The sequence below is a fragment of the Aedes albopictus genome, chromosome 2 (genome assembly GCF_035046485.1).
Source record: "Aedes albopictus strain Foshan chromosome 2, AalbF5, whole genome shotgun sequence".
In the NCBI taxonomy this organism is placed as follows: Eukaryota; Metazoa; Arthropoda; class Insecta; order Diptera; family Culicidae; genus Aedes; species Aedes albopictus.
In genome coordinates this window covers 235,131,764-235,151,105 of record NC_085137.1, presented here as the reverse complement: position 1 = coordinate 235,151,105, position 19,342 = coordinate 235,131,764, and the positions used below count along the sequence as shown (strand labels likewise).

General features: G+C 37.2%; 1 protein-coding gene across 1 annotated transcript; it reads left to right on the top strand.

Moving 5' to 3' along the window:
• The first annotated feature begins 8,035 nt into the window (after positions 1–8,035).
• LOC109400996 ((3R)-3-hydroxyacyl-CoA dehydrogenase) lies at positions 8,036–11,049 on the top strand. Its single transcript, XM_029857446.2, is given in 5 exon segments — positions 8,036–8,050; positions 8,052–8,123; positions 8,234–8,288; positions 10,148–10,765; positions 10,829–11,049. Coding segments are annotated over 5 exon segments (843 nt in total). The 3' UTR covers positions 10,912–11,049.
• The last annotated feature ends 8,293 nt before the right edge of the window (positions 11,050–19,342 follow it).

Sequence of the window (19,342 nt, the reverse complement as noted above, 5' to 3'; positions counted from 1 at the left end):
CATTGATGACTAATCCGATTCGTCTGGCTTCACTTTTAGTTGGATGTACATTTCTGTCATTGTCTCAAATTTACGAGTTATAATATCAGCGAAACCAAGCAGCTGGACGGACTTCGTGAAAACCGTTCCTCTCGCGTTTATCACCCTATAAAGCAATGTTAAACAGTAAGCACGACATTCGAAGGGACACGAGAGTGTCCCTGATACTCGAACTATGCACATCACTCGATCCATCGTAGCTTTGATCAATGGTATCAGTTTATCCGGGAATCCTTATTCGTGCATAATCTGCCATAGTTCTTCTCGATCGATAGATCCCGCTATCCAACTTGTCGCTCTTTTTGTAGATGTGACACGATACCGTTCCTCCGGTAATACTTTATCCTCTCCACCGTATTTTAGGAGCACGCTTTGTAGTTGATCTGCTATAGCAACTTGGAAAGTTTGGGACTGGAAGTCTTTCGCCTTGCTACGTACTCTTAGATCTGTTACCACGCCACCTTCGGTGCTTGCAACGTCGCCATTGAGCTGGTAATTGGAATGCTGCCGCCACCTCTCGACCACCTCACGCTCGCTCGTGAGTAGATTCCCGTCATTATCTCGACACATGTCGGCTTGTGGCACGAAGCCTATGCACGAGCGTTTCAGCTTCTCGTAGAACTTCCGTGTGTCCTGTACAGCTCTTCCATCGCTTCGCGATCTCGTTCCCCCTGCTGGTGCTTCTTCCTCCGGAAGATTGAGTTCTGCCTGTTCCGCGCCTGTCTATAACGTGCCTCATTCGCCTTCGTATGGTGTTGCAACATTCTCGCCCATACTGCATTTTTCTCGTTTTTTAACTGTTGACATTCGTCGTCGTACTAGTCGTATCTGTGATTCGGAGTTGCGTAGCCTAGTGCTTCAGCCGAGGTACTACCTAAGGCGGATCGGATGTCCCTCCAGCCATCTTCAAGTGTAGCTGCGCCAAGCTGCTCTTCCGACTGTTGGCTGCTGCGCGTAGTCTTGAGCCACTTCTACGTTACGCAGTTTCTCGATTTTGATTGATTTTATTGATGAATTGGCCCGCAAGATCGACATCACTGCGTTCAATGATCGATGATTGTGCGCCAGAAGGCACCGTCGCGACGCGCTGCTGCCGCCGTCGTTGTACTGTGGTGGGTGGTAAACATTGCCATCGAACTCGTGGTGCGGCTGAGACAAATTTATATGATTTTCAAGTTTGAGTGAAAATATTTCTTTGTGGCATAGATTGTTCGAAAGAGAAGTTTAATTGGAACAGTGTGTTCTATATTATTTTACAAATATCTTGCGTGAAGTGGAGAATTTTAGAGAAAAGGTAAGCGTCGATTTTCTTACGTAGGTGTATTAGTGCAATACTGTGTAAAGTTGAATTTGGATGATGATTCTGAAGAAGCCATTTTGTGATGACACAAGAAAAGGCCTTAAGCCGCGGCGTTCGACTTTGACGCGTGTCAACAACTGTCGAAAGTTTTGAGCGCATGCATACATCGACTAAGTAGCAATCCGAATCTATATTCGCACTGCAGTATGTGTGGACACTGATTATATCATTATATCCGAGAAGAATTCACCGTCGATTAGAACGTGGTCGATTTGGTTTTCTGTTTGATGGGCGGGTGATCTCCAGGTGGCTTTGTGGATATCTTTGCGGGGGAAGAAGGTGCTTCGGACTACCATACCACGGGAGGCTGCAAAGTTTACGCATCGCTGGCCGTTATCATTCGATACGGCGTGCAGGTGTTGTTTCGCCCGATTACCGGTCTGTACATTTCCTCCCTTCCTACCTGCGCGTTCATGTCGCCGACTACGATTTTCACGTCACGTGGCGAGCAACCATCGTATGTTTGATCTAACTGTGCGTAGAACGCTTCTTTCTCGTCATCAGGTCTACCTTCGTGTGGGCAGTGGACGTTGATGATGCTGTGTAGTTGAAGAAACGACCCTTAACTCTCAACATGCACATCCTTGCGTTGATCGGCTGCCACCCGATCACACGTTGTCGCATCTTGTCCAACACTATAAATCCGGTTCCCAGTTCATTGCGTGGTGCCACAGCTTTGGTAGAAGGTAGCCGCTCGATGCCCGCTTTTCCACACTTTCTGCCCAGTCCAACAAAGTTCCTGCAACGCCACGATGTCGAAGTTGCGGGGATGTAGTTCGTTGTAGATTATCCTGTCACATCCTGCGAAACCTAGTGACTTGCAATTCCATGTTCCAAGTTTCCAATCGTAGTCTTTATTTCGTCGCAAAGGTTTTTGCCAATTGTATCGAGTCGTATTTTCACCTATGTTATTCGCAATGGGGATTTTTACGGAATTTTAACTCTCTTGTCTCGCCGGAGGGCCATCGTGCCAGTTCTGTTTAACGTCCCAACCAACACTGGGACGACCACGCTGATGGGGCAACCACCTTGGATCTAGCTGGGCGTGGTGCAGCGTTTCTTATTCAGCCGCTGGATGCCAGAACAGACGCTGTTTGAGCCGCACCTCCTTGGTGAACAGACACTCGGGTCGTACCTCCTCAATCTAGCTGAATTCAGAAGGACAACAGTGCCCAGGTTGCACTACCAGCTAAGCACACAACTCTTAACTGGCGGTCTTTGTCATCGCATGGAAGCATGAGGTAGGATACATAGAACTCCAACAGCGCATGTAGTCACTTTTCATATTTAATTATTTCAATAACTTTAATTGTAATAAATCATTATTTTTAAGTGTCCACCTTGTAAAGGATCTTATGTTATGGTACATAAACAAAATTTATTTGACACTTCTAGTACATACCACTTCTGACGCTGTAAGGGCGTGGCAAACTAGATGTTGATCACACTAACAGTTGCGACATTGGACTTCTGTGACTAGTAATTCTAATCGCCTAACATATACAAAACATCACATTTCTATGAAGGTGAAGTGTAGGCCTTTCATTTGAAGTTGAAAATGTTTGGCAGTCATCTTGAATTGTGCCGCAATTTTGAATTATATCATTAAATAACTTTTCAACCACCGCTTTCAAATCTAAACTTACCATTAGGAAGCTGAAAGTCTCAGCTTTCCAACGTATGTATTAAAAAAACAAAATTATAGGTGAGCATTGACCGCAACAATGAAATAATGACGACAATATGAGGCTACCTCCCACTTTCCCGTACATTCTCACGCGCGAATCTAATCAAGCGATAACGTCGTTGGAACTGCATGCATGCAAGTGGTACCTGAAACTAAATGTATGAGAAAGTGGTAGGGTGCGGGCACCGGTTTTGGCCAGTCTAAGGGAAATCATTTTTATAAAAATAACCAATAATCCTATGAAAACAACCAATGCGCCAAAAGAAAGGTTTTAATCTATATTTTGAAGGAAAAATGCAGAAATCATGCCAATACTTGATTTTTGTATTAAAAGTGGCACTGGCCAAAATAGAAGCTATGCCGCAGTTTTGGCCATATTTCTAAGTTTGGTTTCTATTTTGGCCAATCACGTGTATTTCTTATGGGAGTGGCCAAATTAGAAGCACCCTGGCCAAAATAGATATATGGGAGTAGATTTTTTTAGGAAATAAATTTTTACTTCCAGTTTTTAATCAAAATGTGTGGTTTTCACAGCTGTAATCATCATATTGTATTAGGATCTACTAGTAAAAAATAAATTTACGCCGATTTAGATCGCAACAGGCTCAATACCGCACTATGGCCAAAACTCCGGACTGGCCAAAACTGAAGCTTCTACCCTATTCCTTGGGGTTTTCTCACGTTGTCATGATCTCATCGTTGCGGTCAATAATGCGCATTATACAACTATTTTCCATTATGCAACTGGTAGGCATTAAGTCAGACCGGACCATCTGTTTTTCAATGGTTTTGGGAAATATCCTGGAAGCATTTGGGATATCAAATCGAGCGCATTATTTCCTGAAAAACTGTTATTCCTTTATGAAATGAAACATCTGCATCACCATAACGTTGAAAAGTTCAGAGTTATCGGATTCTTTCGCTTATCTTTACCTGCCCAAAAAATTGCGAAGTCCACTCTGACTTAACGCCGACCAACTCATTTCAGTTGCATGATGAATCAGTGCGGAAAAAATGGAAATTATGATACTGAAATGAGTTTCACATTATATAATTTGTGCAATTCAGTATCAGAATTTACATTTTATATAGGGTGGGGCGGGGCAAGATGGGTCACCTAAGGACGGACCATAATAACTTTGTAAATACAAATCGTATTGGTTTGTATTCGTCCGCTACTCTTCAATACACTAGTTAGCTATGCTAAAAGTCCATAAAAAGTTCATTAACCCTCTAATACCCAAATTTTTGATTTTGATCTAAATATCATTTTTCGTCATCTAAAATCGATTCAAACATGTTTTGGAAGATGATTCTTTTTAATTCTCGATTTCGTGAATTTCAGTTTTTGATTTTTCTTATTTTTATTTTTAAACTTCCCCACACTTTTATATTTTTCCTGGAAGCCTATTTGGGGTACGGATTTTTTGGGATGAAAACATTTTGAGATTTTATGACTATTGTTGAAATATTTTTATTTTAAATTTTTTCCACATAAAATTTTATTTTCCGTGTAATTTCGAGAAAAATTATTTTAGAGTGTATTCGATCCCCTTAAACAATTAAACAAGGATAGAATGGTTTGGGAAAAATTTAAAATATGTTAATTGTAGTGATTCATTACAAAATAAACAATGACTTCTGAAAGGTGACTAAAACATCAATTTTTCAATGATTTTAAAAAAATGTAAATACGCTTTCAAATACACCAAAACCCGTTTTGAGATATACAAAACAGTCCTAAATATCAGCCAAAAATATAAAAATTTTGATTTCCCACGAAACAAAAATTACAAAAATGCTCAAACTATACCCCGTCTAAAGGCGGGATTGGGTATTAGAGGGTTAAATACAAAATATGATGTTAAACAAGCACTTTTAAAAAGTGATCGTTTTTGCGCCGTGAAAAAAGTGCGGGGCAAGATGGGTCACCTTTTAAGTAATTCACATTTTCTCTAAGAAAAACGCCAAAATATAAGATTCGTTCCGCATTCATATATGCTCCATATCCATACTGAGTAAACAAGAGCTACTAGTAAACATTTATTTGGAATAAAAAAAAAAACATTCACTGTTTTCACTAAAAAATTATCATAATTTTATGTTATAATTTTGAGCGTTCATTCCGCTTGGTTGATTGAAGTCGTTTATAAGATATTCTTGTAATAAAAAATTAATAACTTTTGAATGCTCCAAAAATACGTTCAAAATTGAAGGTGACCCATCTTGCCCCGCGGCCGTTTATATGGAGATTATATGGAATATATGGCATAAGAAAAATGATCAAAAACCATTTTATTTTTTGTTTCCAATGAGAGTGAATAATTTTTCAATCAATGCCCCAATTTTTTGTATATTCATGCTGGTCATCTAACAAAATTATTAACATAATCAAAACATGAGTAAATAGCATTAAGGTAAATATAACCACACCCCGAATTTTCGAGAGCACAAATCTGAAGATCCAAATAACGATTTTCGCTGAAGAGCTGATCGATTCATCACAACCAGCGGGTAATTATACGATCAACTTTTCAACGCAAATCGATGTTTGGTCCTTCATATTTTGCTCTTGAAAATTCGAGGTATGAACTTCGTCATATCTTCACCTTAACATAAAAAAGTGATCTTGTACCGACTTTTCGAACCCTCTAAGCAGAATACTCTCTACAAATGACAACTGATTACACTCATTCAAATGAAAAAGTGGTCTGTGCATGAGCTAAAAAAAATTTGTTATTTAACAAACTCGGTTTATTTAGGTATAAACTTATTAGGATATTGATACAGAGGTACAGTATCGGACAATAAAAATGCACCAAAGCCGGTTTTCCATACAAACTAGTCAACTTTAGATTACCATATCTCAGTTACTTCTCAACCGATTGTTTTCATTTTTCTGTGACGAACTACAAAACATTTCAATTTTCAAAAACTGTTGAAAAAGTTCAGTGATAACTTTTGTTACGAAAGTTACAGATAGGTTGAATTTTGACAATAAAAATGCACCAAGACAAAAAATTGTATAGCAAAAAATGTTTAAGTCAAATCATGTTGGTCTGTTCAGCAAACTTGTTCGTCATCACACAAGAAACATATTTGCCGAAGACATCATAATGATATGACGTAAACTTTTTTTGCTATAACATTTTTTGTCTTGGTGCATTTTTATTGTCAAAATTCAACCTATCTGTAACTTTTGTAACAATAGTTATCACTGAACTTTTTCAACAGTTTTTGAAAATAGAAATGTTTTGTAGTTCGTCACAGAAAAATAAAAAAAAAAACGGTTTAGAAATAACTGAGATATGGTAATCTAAAGTTGACTAGTTTGTATGGGAAAACGGCTTTGGTGCATTTTTATTGTCCGATAGGGGTAGGCGGGGCATAATGAGCAGCCTAAGCATTTTGCCACCAAATCTAGTAAATTAAATGCAACCAATGTGTAATTTTAACGTTCAACCCTCATTTGAACCTTAACTGACAAAAGCTAATCGTTGAAATTCCGAATAAAGTTATAAAGGTTGTAGAGTTTTATGTTTTTAAAAACGTATAAAATCGCGAGTTCCGTTTTGGGGGTGGGGCATAATGAGCACCCTAGGTGGGGCAGGATGATCAATATCAGTTTTGTACACAATCAAATGCTAATTGACTATTCTTGTCAATGATAAAGCATACCGGCAACAATCAATGAGAATTTGAAAGGATTACTGGGTTTAATTTGTAGGGAACAGTGGGGTTTCAATGAGAACACTTTTGAGGAATTTTTAAACGGTGATAATTTACAGATACTGAAATTTTCAAGTTAATAAATTGAAAGTTACAAACAAAACCTTACTATATGCATCAAAACAGAGAAAACCAAAATTAAAATTTGTTTGTTGAAGATGTTTACCATTTTCATTATTTTATCACTAGTTGCTCATTCTGCCCCACCCTACTACCAACTCTTTGAAGCATATTTTTTCAACAAAATAAATACACAAATAGTTGAAAAGTGATACAAATACATTTCATTGGCCTAGGGAATATCAAGAAAATTGATAGATGCCCACTAAGTTGTGATCTCGATACCCAAAACCTTATTTTAGGTCACCTGATTCTTATAATATTCTCCCAGTACATGACCACTTTACGCATTTTGATAATTTTTTCAAGGTAAACGGATTTCTTGACTAATGTTTTGTCATCAACTCATTGGATTTTAGATAATAAGGCTACAATCAAGCAATTTGTTTTGTTAATTTGAAGATTTACAGTGAAAATACAAGGTGCTCATTATGCCCCACCTGCTCATTATGCCCCGCCTACCCCTACTGTACAAGAACTTGAAAACAGTTCGACATTGATTTTTCATAAGGGCCTAACTGACTTGATCGATTTCTCTTCGTCGACTCTCTCTTTTGTTGATAACTTGATCAAAACGAACAATTATTCTTTTTGTTTCTATAGCAAGATGTAGTCATCTTCTTCGCATTTTTTTGGGAAAACTCAATACACATTCTGTAATAAAACAAAGAGAGGATCGATGAAGAGAAATCGAAAATGTTAGTTGAGCCCTAATGAAGATTCAGTGTCGATGTTATTTCTTGCCATGCCAATTTGTGCCCATGCTTTCTGAGACACCCTAGAGCCCTAGAGGTAAAACAGTTTATTTTTTCGGTACCAAAGAGCTCGTTTCCAATTCATATACTAATTCAAATAAGAACTCTCTTCATTGATACTTTGCAGTTATACGGCCGTAGAAATACGTGTTCAGTATGTGTAAATGTAGTTAACTTGTATGCGATTTTAGCAGCGATTGAAAATACATATACATACGTTCCATTCATTCATGAATTCCAAGCTTAAACCATGCCGTCAGCAACACATGTTGTTCTTGATTGTAATAGTAAAGATATTCCATCTGTTTTCAAAGTGTCTGGGTGTGTACATCACGTATTATTTCTATGTATAGAACAACCCCAAAATCGTACGAATCGCGTATCTTATTGCGAAAGTATAGCCACAGTCTTGTTTTACTGGATTGAGTTGCAGGTTCGTTTTGGTGTACTGACTTTGATTGCTTTAATTGAAATATGCATCTAATTCAATATGATCAAATTAGTGAAGAAGTGCGTATAAATGGATTTTTTGTTATTTTGTAGGAAACCACATTCACCATGAGTGGACCATTGGCAGGACGTTTGGCGTTGGTCACCGGTAAGTTCAAGGTCGATCAAATGAGACCGAAAGCCAGCTATTATGTAAAATATTTCGGAGCACAGATAACAATGCTTCAAATACCGGAGATGCGGTAATTGTCAATTTATAAGCCGTGAGGTTTTTTCCAATAAGTTTTTTTTTGCATGAATCTCTAAGTAACTGAAGCTGAAACTCTGAAGTATCCATAGGATCCGAGATGATTTTGCAGTCTTGTAGTTTATGGGGGGGGATTTTGAAATGGTGTAAATTCAAAAGGCTTGGCCTAGTCCAAGTTGGAATACGGATTTTCTGCTAGAATCAAAACTTTAGTGCCTGATGTTTTCAAAGATCTGGAATATTATAGGAATATAACAGTGTATACTGATATCCGGCAGATTGACATCCTTGATGTTCTTACCATGAATAACATTAGGTCTAATACAGCAAAGTTTTACCTACCTAAAGGTAATGGCTGTCTCTATGTCTACGATGATCTGTTCTATGTCTGGCTTTAAATTAAACTTATGTCCTAAGCCCCTTATTGAAGTGTGTCTATTGTTCAACTGTGAATTACTGTTACGAGCCGTTGAACGGTTCAATAGGAATCCTTCAATACGAGGTCCACCACTGGTATAGGTGGTAATATGGGCTACTTTCGTTGTTTAATATTCCGATCGCTATATCTTGGTCAGGAACAATGGGATGCCTTCTGGATTTTTTAGCCAACTTTCAATGCAAGAAATAGCTCTGCAAAGTGCTATAGAAGAGATTTTCCTTAACGATGAATATAAAGTTTGTTGCCTAAAGAGTTCTTCTGCAAAGTTCAATCATTTGTAAAATACATGTAGAGTAAGGTGGGGCAAAAGTTCGACCCTAGTTGAAAATTTAACTTTTTTCAAAAAATCGAAGCGGTTAAAAATAAATGAATACCGTGTGGTGATTCTACCATCCATGAGCTAAAATTTTGCTGAACAAAGTTACACCAAATGTCTATTCAATTTTGAGTTACAACACTTTTTGTATGTGTGTGTCTTATTCGAACTCTTGCCCCACCACTGGGGCAAAAGTTCGAATCCAGTGCTTGTGGAATTTCGCTAACCGTAGCACACTATTTTGACACTTTGGTAATATGAATATCTGAAACCACTTAATATTTGATGTTGGAACTGGAATACACTTTAAAGTCCGATTTGGATTTTACCCAAATCTGGGTTCAATTTAATACACCAAAAATTAGTAGTTTTCCGCCAAATCCAGATAAAACAACATTTTTTTCAACTTTGATCGTATTTACTTACTAATTACATCATTCTTAGAGATCATATGTACATTTTGCACAATTTTTAGTTTTTACCTAAAGTTGCCACATGACTCGAACTTTTGCCCCACAATACGAACTTTTGCCCCACTATGTGTAAAATATGATTTCCAAATATTTTTTGCAAAAAGTTATACATGCTAAAGCATCTTCAAAATATACCTAGTTACGCCCCAAAATAAAATATCGAATTCGATTTCATTACATTTCCATTCCATGCGTTGGAAGAACCATGGCATGTTACAATTTTTAGATCAAAAACCAACATTTTATCATAACTTTTCGAAATATTGATCAATTTCCATAATTTTTGGAGTGAAGGACTCTTCTTCTAGAAGGCTTCGAACAACCTTGACACCCGAAAGAAATTATTTGACTTGAGTTCAAAAACTTCAAAAGAAACTTTTGCCCCACTTTGCTCTAGGCTTCAATATTTGTTGGTCTTCTGTCGAACACAGTAATTGAATTCGAGGAATAAAATAAAAAGTTGAACACAACAAGTTTGAACAACTTGCAATTGTATTGTATTGTAAAAATATTTCGCTTATCTGCCCTACAGGTGCCGGATCGGGTATCGGGCGAGTGGCGAGCAAGCTGCTCTCGCGCGACGGTGCCATCGTCGTAGCTGTCGACCGCAACGGCAAGGCTGCGGAAGAGACTGTTCAACTCCTGAGCAATCAGGGCGAAAACAGCTCCTTCGAGATGGATGTGTCTTCCAGCGACAGTATCTCCAAGGTGCTGGAAGCCACCATCGAGAAGTACAAACGTCCTCCAACGATTGTAGTCAACTCGGCGGGCATCACCAGGGACAACTTCATGCTGAAGATGCCCGAATCGGACTTCGATGCCGTGATCAACGTGAACCTTAAGGGAACGTGGCTCATGTTGAAACAATTCGGTCAAGCTATGGCAGACCACAAGGTTAGCGGATCGATGGTCAATGTTTCGTCGATTGTTGCGCGCAATGGTAACATTGGTCAATCGAATTATAGTCCAAGCAAAGCCGGCGTTGAAGCGATGACCAAAGTCGTAGCCAGAGAGTTCGGGCGTTACAATATTCGTGTGAATGCCGTCGTTCCCGGATTCATCCAAACGCCCATGACCGATACGCTGCCGCAGAAGATCAAGGATATGGTCGTGATGCAGTGTGCCTTGCGACGTTTCGGAAAGCCCGAAGGTAACTATGACGAGCATATTTAATGTTTAATTTCATCAATTTCATATAAAACTTCTTTTTCAGAAATCGCTGAAGTGATTGCATTCTTGGCATCGGACAAGAGCAGTTATATGAATGGTACATCGGTTGAAGTTACTGGTGGATAAATGGTATTGCACGTCAATGCTTGGAAGCATTGAATTTTCAGGTCAAACAATAAAAGCATTTTGTAAATTGTATTCTTGAGGAATCATTGAGCATTTATTTTACGATGTAAATAAAGGTATTTTATGAATGTTTTGAAATTCTGCTTACTCGCATTTATCATTTCATTGATTCATTATATTTGTCCTTGTAAGAAGGATCAGTAAAATCCTAACGCAAGTGCTTCGAGTTTCATACGGATATACAGCTCTGCTTGACCTTGTATGTATATTTCTTGAGGACACAGCAGTTATATTTCCCCGGCTTAGTCCAGGCTTTTTTTTTCTTCTTCCGAAATAAACGGATGTGTGCTTCAGATTGTATCGTTTCACGTTCTATCGGGTTCCAATCTGCAGCATTACCGTGCTGCGTTCTGCTTCTCCAAAAACGCTCTGATTTTGTCAAATCATTTTTGTCGACTCCCTTTCAAGAATGGTATTTTAACCAATAGTGGACCTCTTAGTAGCTGAAATTATCTCTGATAAGAAAACGGTATAATTTTTGAATTGCCTTTCCAATAGTTGCACAACAAGTTCTATATCTTTCCTACATATTGCACACAAAAACGGTTCAAAAACGCTTACCATAAGGTGTCCATATAAATGTCTCATAAAATTATCATTTGAAATCTCAATCAAATTATCCCCGCGGGGTCTACTATTGGATTGTTGGATCGGATCGTATTCTCTTAGCATGTTGAATCGGTGACAATAGTGAACCCTCTAGGATTTAACCAATAGTGGTCCCCAGACTTGTTTACATTTACAATTTGCTAAAATAACCTAATTATCGTTTTCCAGCTTAGATTCACCAAACTAAACTGAAACTGCTGTCAAGGATCATGAGTCATGATCTCCCGGTGGAACTTTAGCGTTAGAAACAGATTTAAGCAGGAAATTTGAGAATAATTGTAGGGGGTCCATTATTGGCTGAAATACCCTACCGACGATGCCCTCGGTTGCGTTTTATGGCTGATTTTACTGTACTTTAGCAGCCTTCAAAAAAGTTCACATCGAGCACACTTACGTTGTCTCGGAAGCCTTATACACCTTCGTTCAACAAATGTTACTACATTTGCACTATACTCCCATAGGGGGCAGTACCAGCAATACCATCGTTGCTGGATTCCCTATATTCATTCATTATGGAGGGCCCATATAGCCCTGAAAAGATCTTTTTTCAATAAAAGTACCACTGAGGTTCACGTTCTGGATACGTTTATTTCAGGCTATCAACAGAAAACTACTTCAGGCGCAATGTATATAAAAGATGTTATCAGGAAAGAAACAATATATCCACAGACAAACAGACGTAACACCTTGAACGATTTTCATGGAAATCCATCGCCCAGTTCACACTACCATCACCTGGTGGAAAAGTTGCACGAATCACTGTGTTGTGCAATATCGTCAACAGAAGGCGCTAGTGTGAAACGTCAAACGCATAGAAAAACGATGCGCGCGCCTCTGGTTGTGAAAGCCACAACTATGAAATTTTATAATGATCGTTAAATGCGTGGTCGATGGAAATTTCGCAAGTGTTACATCTGTTTGTCTGTGATATATCTATCATTTGTGTGTGATCGAGGAATAGGAAAGATAACACACTGAATACATTACAGTTCCTTCCCTTTTTTTCGTTAGTAATCATCACTTTTACTAATCATCACTATTACTTACAAACAATTCAACTTGTCATTATAAATATTGAAAGATGAAAGAGGGGCCATTTTGCCTCTGTAGTGTCTACCTAATGGTTGTGTGCATAGGATATCTACCTACATGAAATACTATTCATGACAGTACCTAAATTTATAGGTATGATTTATTATGTCTACCTAAGGTAGTATAAACACAGTTGGTCATTGGACCACGGAGAGAGACTGCACAAGCCCTGAACTTGTCAACAGCTTTAATATTCTTCTTTTGAAGGATATAAAAGTGGCGACGAGGATCAAGGAACGTGTAATTTCTTTTGAGTTATTCCGAAATTATTTCCTTTTCGTTTTCAGGTTGTTGTAATAACAAATTGTTATTTTTGTGGAAAACGGAATTGTTCTTTTATGGTAGAATTGACATTATGTTGTGAACAAAATGTTCTTTTTTGGCCGATGTTGCATTGACTAAATTGTCTTGTTGTTTTGGTAATAACGAAATGTTATTTTTTGTGCTGAACGAAATTGTTCTTTTGTGACGGAATTGTCATATGTTATGTTTTGGTCAATGGATTTGTGTTATTTGTACTTTTTTGGTAAAGTTGCCGATGTTGGGATAGCGAAATCGTCTTTTTGTTGTTGTAGTTCTGTTAGCGAACATATATGTTCTTTGAAAGTGACGGACTCGTCAGTTTTTTGTGCTATCATTATTTGGTGATGAACGTATTTTTTGAAGTTTTCTAAGGGGGAAAGGACTGTAGTGTCTACCTAATGGTTGTGTGCATAGGATATCTACCTACATGAAATACTATTCATGACAGTACCTAAATTTATAGGTATGATTTATTATGTCTACCTAAGGTAGTATAAACACAGTTGGTCATTGGACCACGGAGAGAGACTGCACAAGACTTGGACTTGTCAACATCTTTATTATTCTTCTTTTGAAGGATATAAAAGCCTCCTCTTTTATCTCGCTCTTTCTTGTGTTTATCAAATAGAATGAGCGATAAGAAAAAGCTGCTCACGCTAGTTCATGACAGAAATGTTTGGAATGGAGAGCAGCGGTATTGATCATTTCTGTTACGTTTTCTCTTTCTGACAGCAAAATGGCAAGACATCTCTGGTCTAGTAGAGGATAACTGAATGCACCTCGCTAGTTCTATTGATCGCCTGAGAACTATTCGCTGCAACTTCTTTTGTCTTCAGAATTCGTTCCGCCACCTTTAGCGTCAAATTTTCTTCGCCCAACAGCCTTTGCTGCAAGTTTTTATCGTATACACCATAGACATAGAGCTGATACAACCGGTGAAGTACTAGAATTAAAGAAATGAGCTGAATTTTTGTATGGTGAGAATGTCAATTCTCAGTTTCTGCAACGTAAGAATGGAAAGAGCGTAGGTATTATGATTCCTTGTCTAATTTTATGATGTTTCAGCAAAACTTTTGGTATCTGTGTTGGTTAAGTTGCAAGAAATGAAGAAAACAACAATCAGCTCATTACTTCAATTTTAGTACTTCACAGATTGTGGAATCCATAAACTCTTCAAAATCACAGGTCTCGGCTAGTTAAGTAAAACATTGTCATTACTTTCAGTCGGTCACTGAACGCGGCATCGAAATTTAAAACGCCTCGCAGTGTCTGATTCTTCCTTATCGTACCTCTCTTTGAGTTTCTTTATAATTTCGGCATATGATATAGTTTTGATGTCCGAAGCTGGATACAGACGCTTTAGTTCATGGAAAACATTAATCCCACACAAACTCAAAAAGATGTTTTATTTCTTAGCTTCTTGGACATCATTAGGGTGGGGCGGGGCAAGATGGGTCGCGGGGCAAGATGGGTCAGTGCCATTTCCGGGCGCATTACTCATGTTTTGATTATGTTCAAAATTTTGTTAGATGACCAGCATGAATATGCGAAAGTTTGGGGCATTGATTGAAAAATTATTCACTCTCATTGGAAATAAAAAAATAAAATAGTTTCAAGCCATTTTTCTTATGCGATACATTCCATATAATCTCCATATAAACGGCCGCGGGGCAAGATGGGTCACCTTCAATTTTAAACGTGTTTTTGGAGCATTCAAAAGTTATTTATTTTTTATTACAAGACTATCTTATAAATGACTTCAATCAAGCGGCATGAACGCTCAAAATTATAACATAAAAGTATGATAATTTTTTAGTGAAAACATCGATTTTCAAGTCGCCTTAGGACCACTCAAATTGTAAAGTTTTTTATATTCCAAACAAAAATGTTAAAATGTTTACCAGTAGCTCTTGTTTACTCAGTATGGATATGACGCATATATGAATGCGGAACAAATCTTATATTTTGACGTTTTTCGTTGAGAAAATGTGAATTACTTAAAAGGTGACCCATCTTGCCCCGCACTTTTTTCACGGCTCAAAATCGATCACTTTTTAAAACTGCTTGTTTAACATCATATTTTGTATTTAATGAACTTTTTATCGACTTTTAGCATAGCTAACTAGTGTATTAAAGAGTAGCGGACGAATATAAATCAATACGATTTGTATTTACAAAGTTATGGTGATCCATCCTTAGGTGACCCATCTTGCCCCGCCCCACCCTACTTGAAAAAATGTATTCCATTTGCTCAACATAATGGGAAAACAATGTACATAACCTGTCAATGTATGGGTCAATGGTACCGATAAGTCACATCTCAACTTTGCACGACACTTGAAATGTAAAAGAAATAAAGTTCAAACACAACCGCGATATCAATGTTACAGCCCACAATCAAAAGAACCAAAAAATCAAGTACCTACCTGCTTGCACACCAGCACACCAGCACACCAGCGTGGCGTAGTTGGTCACACGTTCGCTTCATATGCGGATGGTCATGGGTTTGATTCCCAGCCCCGGCACTTGCAATTTTTCGTCAGTTACTCTTCTCACCGAGAGCAGCTGACATTGACCCTCTTCTGAGCCTACGGCTCAAACGGACCCGGATACCTGGACATCGGCGAACTGCTACTCATAATGGACCCCCAATCGGACTGGAAAAGGAACAACAAACAGCTACACATCCTCGTGCTCTTCATTCTATCATGAATAGAGTAGAACAGTGAAAGAAGCACGAAGGCAACTCGATATAGAAGAATAGATTAGAACACATCTAGGCGCTGTACAAAGTGTAAGTGCAGCTGTCAATTGTAATCGCTCACGTAGTGCCCAAGTGGACAATAGAGCTGTAAATTAGGTTAAGTGATTAAGAATAAAAAAAACACATTTATAATAAAGTATTTATTCAAATATTTAAAAAAAAAAAGTAGTACCAGTCCGTTACTTCAACGTCACCGCTGGCAAGTCTAGCGAATCCCAAAAAGCCACCGAGTCCAGCAACAGCCACCACTAACCGATCTCCAGTCACAGCAACATCCAACTGCCCAGCAACAGCAATAACTTTCAAATCTGCAACAACAGCAACCACTTCTTATTACGCCTCAAATTACTCGTCGACGGCCTATACCAGGAAAAGCTTTGCGCTGCTCAAAGGCACTTCCGCTCAATCCTCCTGGTGTAGCGTCACTTGAGACCGGCTATTGACAAAAGAAACAATACTGCCTTAGAATGTGTCCACAAAAGCGATTATCAATATCAACACAAAAGAACAATCAATAGTATTCTTTCAAACTATCAGGCTTTTTTAGCTCCAAACTGTGGCTCAATTGCTGCTGGTAACATGTCCTCAACTTACCAAAGGAAAACTCCAGAATTGGCCCAAATCTACCCAATTGGACGCCTTGCACAGCTTCTCCAGAACCACTTCACTTCTGCACACAAACTTAACTTCCACCACAAACTCATTTAAATAAGTTTGTGCTTCCACTACCACTGGGGTTCACATTCTGGATACAACTGATTTAGTTGGTTTCAGGCTGTTTGTGTCTTTGTGCCTTTACGCTCAACGCTAGAATAAAGCTGCTTTGTAGCCAACTAAGTATTTATCTAGATATTTTTTTGTAACTGGCTCTTCATTAACACAGATAGACATATCCATATCCCTGCCAAATTGAAACATATCTTCTTTAAAGCAATTCCTCAACTAGCGCGTACAAGGGTTATATCTTTTTTGACTTTCTCGTACACCAACGTGTACCGAAAGGCTATAGACGAATTTCGCGCCAACTCGACCAGTGGTTGGCAACACCCTCTCAGAATCGAATGAAACTTGGTGGGCATAAAGACTAGGTTTTTATAAGCAACTTTGCATACTTAAATTTTCGAAAATTTTCAAGAGTAACATTTGAAGAGGGCCTAACTTTTTTTCGAAGAATTTTTTAAAATCGATGTAACTCAAAAATGACAAAACCTATAGAAAAGTGTTATATGGGGGACTTTTAGAGAATTTTCCAAGCTTTCATGAAAAAATATTTTAAAAATTCTGAATACATTTTTACACGCTAAAAAATATATTTTTAAAATTAAAAGTCAATTTACAGAAAATGCCCACTTTTTTATGTTTTGAATTTTTTTTCCAAGAAAGTCAATAGTGTTGCCTAACTTTCCTCCATACATCACAAGATGGGCACTTTTAAGGAAAAAAAGTTTTTCTAACAAAAACTTTTTCATGTTATTTTTTTTAGCGTGTTGCGCATTAACTCGTACAGGATGTATCAAGAATCCTTATACCCATTTAATAACACTCAATGGGCATTACAACTTTGTTTGATTGGGTGCCTTCTTTTTCTTGGCGTTACATCCCAACTGGAATAGAACCTGTTTCTCAGCTTGTTTTGATATCTGAATGCTTAAAACAGCATTCTGTTTGCTGAAATTGTATTATTGTGTGCCTAGAACCAGTGAACTAACATCATTATTAGAAGCGAATGATAAAGAATCGGTTTTATTTCAACAATGGCTAACCACTGATCGATGCAATTTGGAAACTATTACTAAGACTATAGACGAGTTTGTTCCGTATTTTGTAGAAAAAGTTGATAAGCTTATAACTCATGATTTCATTTGTAAAGAACAATCCTCATTTTTGCGGAATAAAAAAGAATCTCTTAAACAGGGTGAAGTATTAACAATTTGTGACTTTTCAGAAAATTATTCATTTATCATTCAAAATTCAGCTCAAGGTTACCATTGGAATAATTCTCAAAAGAAAATAAGTTGGAAAACTTGAGCTCTATAATAATATCTGAAGTACTTACACACGATACAACAGCAGTTCAGTTATTTATATCAAAACTGCTGGATTTCATTAAACAATCGATTAATTTCTCAAAAATTACTTTCATGTCAGATGGAGCAGCAGCTCATTATAAGAACAAAAAAAAAATGCCAGTTTGTGCAGTTTTCGGTCCAATTATGGATTGTAGGCAGAATGGCACTTCTTCGCAAAGGTCCATGTGACGCTGTTGGAGGTACTCTCAAGCGAATGGCAAAACGAGCAAATCTTGCTCGAGATTATGGAAACACAATCACAACTCCTCGAGAACTGTATGACTGGGCAGTTAAACAGTCAGATATACATATAACAAAATTGAATCTCTGCTTTATTTCAAATGAACAATATGCAAAAATGACGGATGAACTTGAAGAACTATACACATACAGTCACGGTACACAAAAATTTCATTCATTTGTGCCAATTTCTGAAAATCAAATTGAAGCGAAGAAGTTTTCGAATTCAAAAAATAATCCAAAAAAGTTTACTTTGTTTCAAATAGACTAAAGATCTAATATTCAAAAAACGTTACAATAGAATGTATAAAAGAAGGATGTATATATTGTAGAAAAGAAAATAATTGAATACACATATACATATGTACATATTTCATCAATACACAAGCGTTTTCATTGATATAAAACCCTAAAAGCAAATTTGTCTTGAGCCCTTTCCAATATCAAGCACGTTTTCAATGTCAAGCACGTTAAGATATTAAAAAAGTAGTTGAGCCCATTAAGTTTTAATGGATTGTCATTAGGATTCTGGATACATTGCTGTACGAGTTAATGCACAACACGCAAAAAAAAAATAAAATGAAAAAGTTTTTTTAGAAAAATTTTTTTTCCTTAAAAGTGCCCATCTTGTGATGTATGGAGGAAAGTTAGGCAACTATATTGTCTTTCTTGGGAAAAAAAAATCAAAACATAAAAAAGTGGGCTTTTTCTGTAAAAAGACTTTTAATTTTGAAAAGATATTTTTTAGCGTGTAAAACATTTTTTTATATTTTTTAAATATGTTTTCTTGAAAGCTTGGACAATTCCCTAAAAGTCCCCCATACATCACTTTTTTGTACAACTTATCATATTCGAGTTATATTTTTTGTGAAAAAAACGGCTAATGCGCAACACGCTAAAAAAACTAACATGAAAAAGTTTTTGTTAGAAAAACTTTTTTTCCTTAAAAGTGCCCATCTTGTGATGTATGGAGGAAAGTTAGGCAACAATATTGACTTTCTTGGAAAAAAATTTCAAAACATAAAAAAGTGGGCATTTTCTGTAAATTGACTTTTAATTTTAAAAATATAATTTTTAACGTGTAAAAATGTATTTAGAATTTTTAAAATATTTTTTCATGAAAGCTTGGACAATTCTCTAAATGTCCCCCATACATCACTTTTTTGTACATCTTATCATATTCGAGTTATTTTTTTGTGAAAAAAAAACGGTTAAACAACTTTGACTCTTTTTAAATGTTAGTCTAGGTTAATTTTGAAAAAACAAAATATGCAAAGTTGCTTGAAAAGGTAAA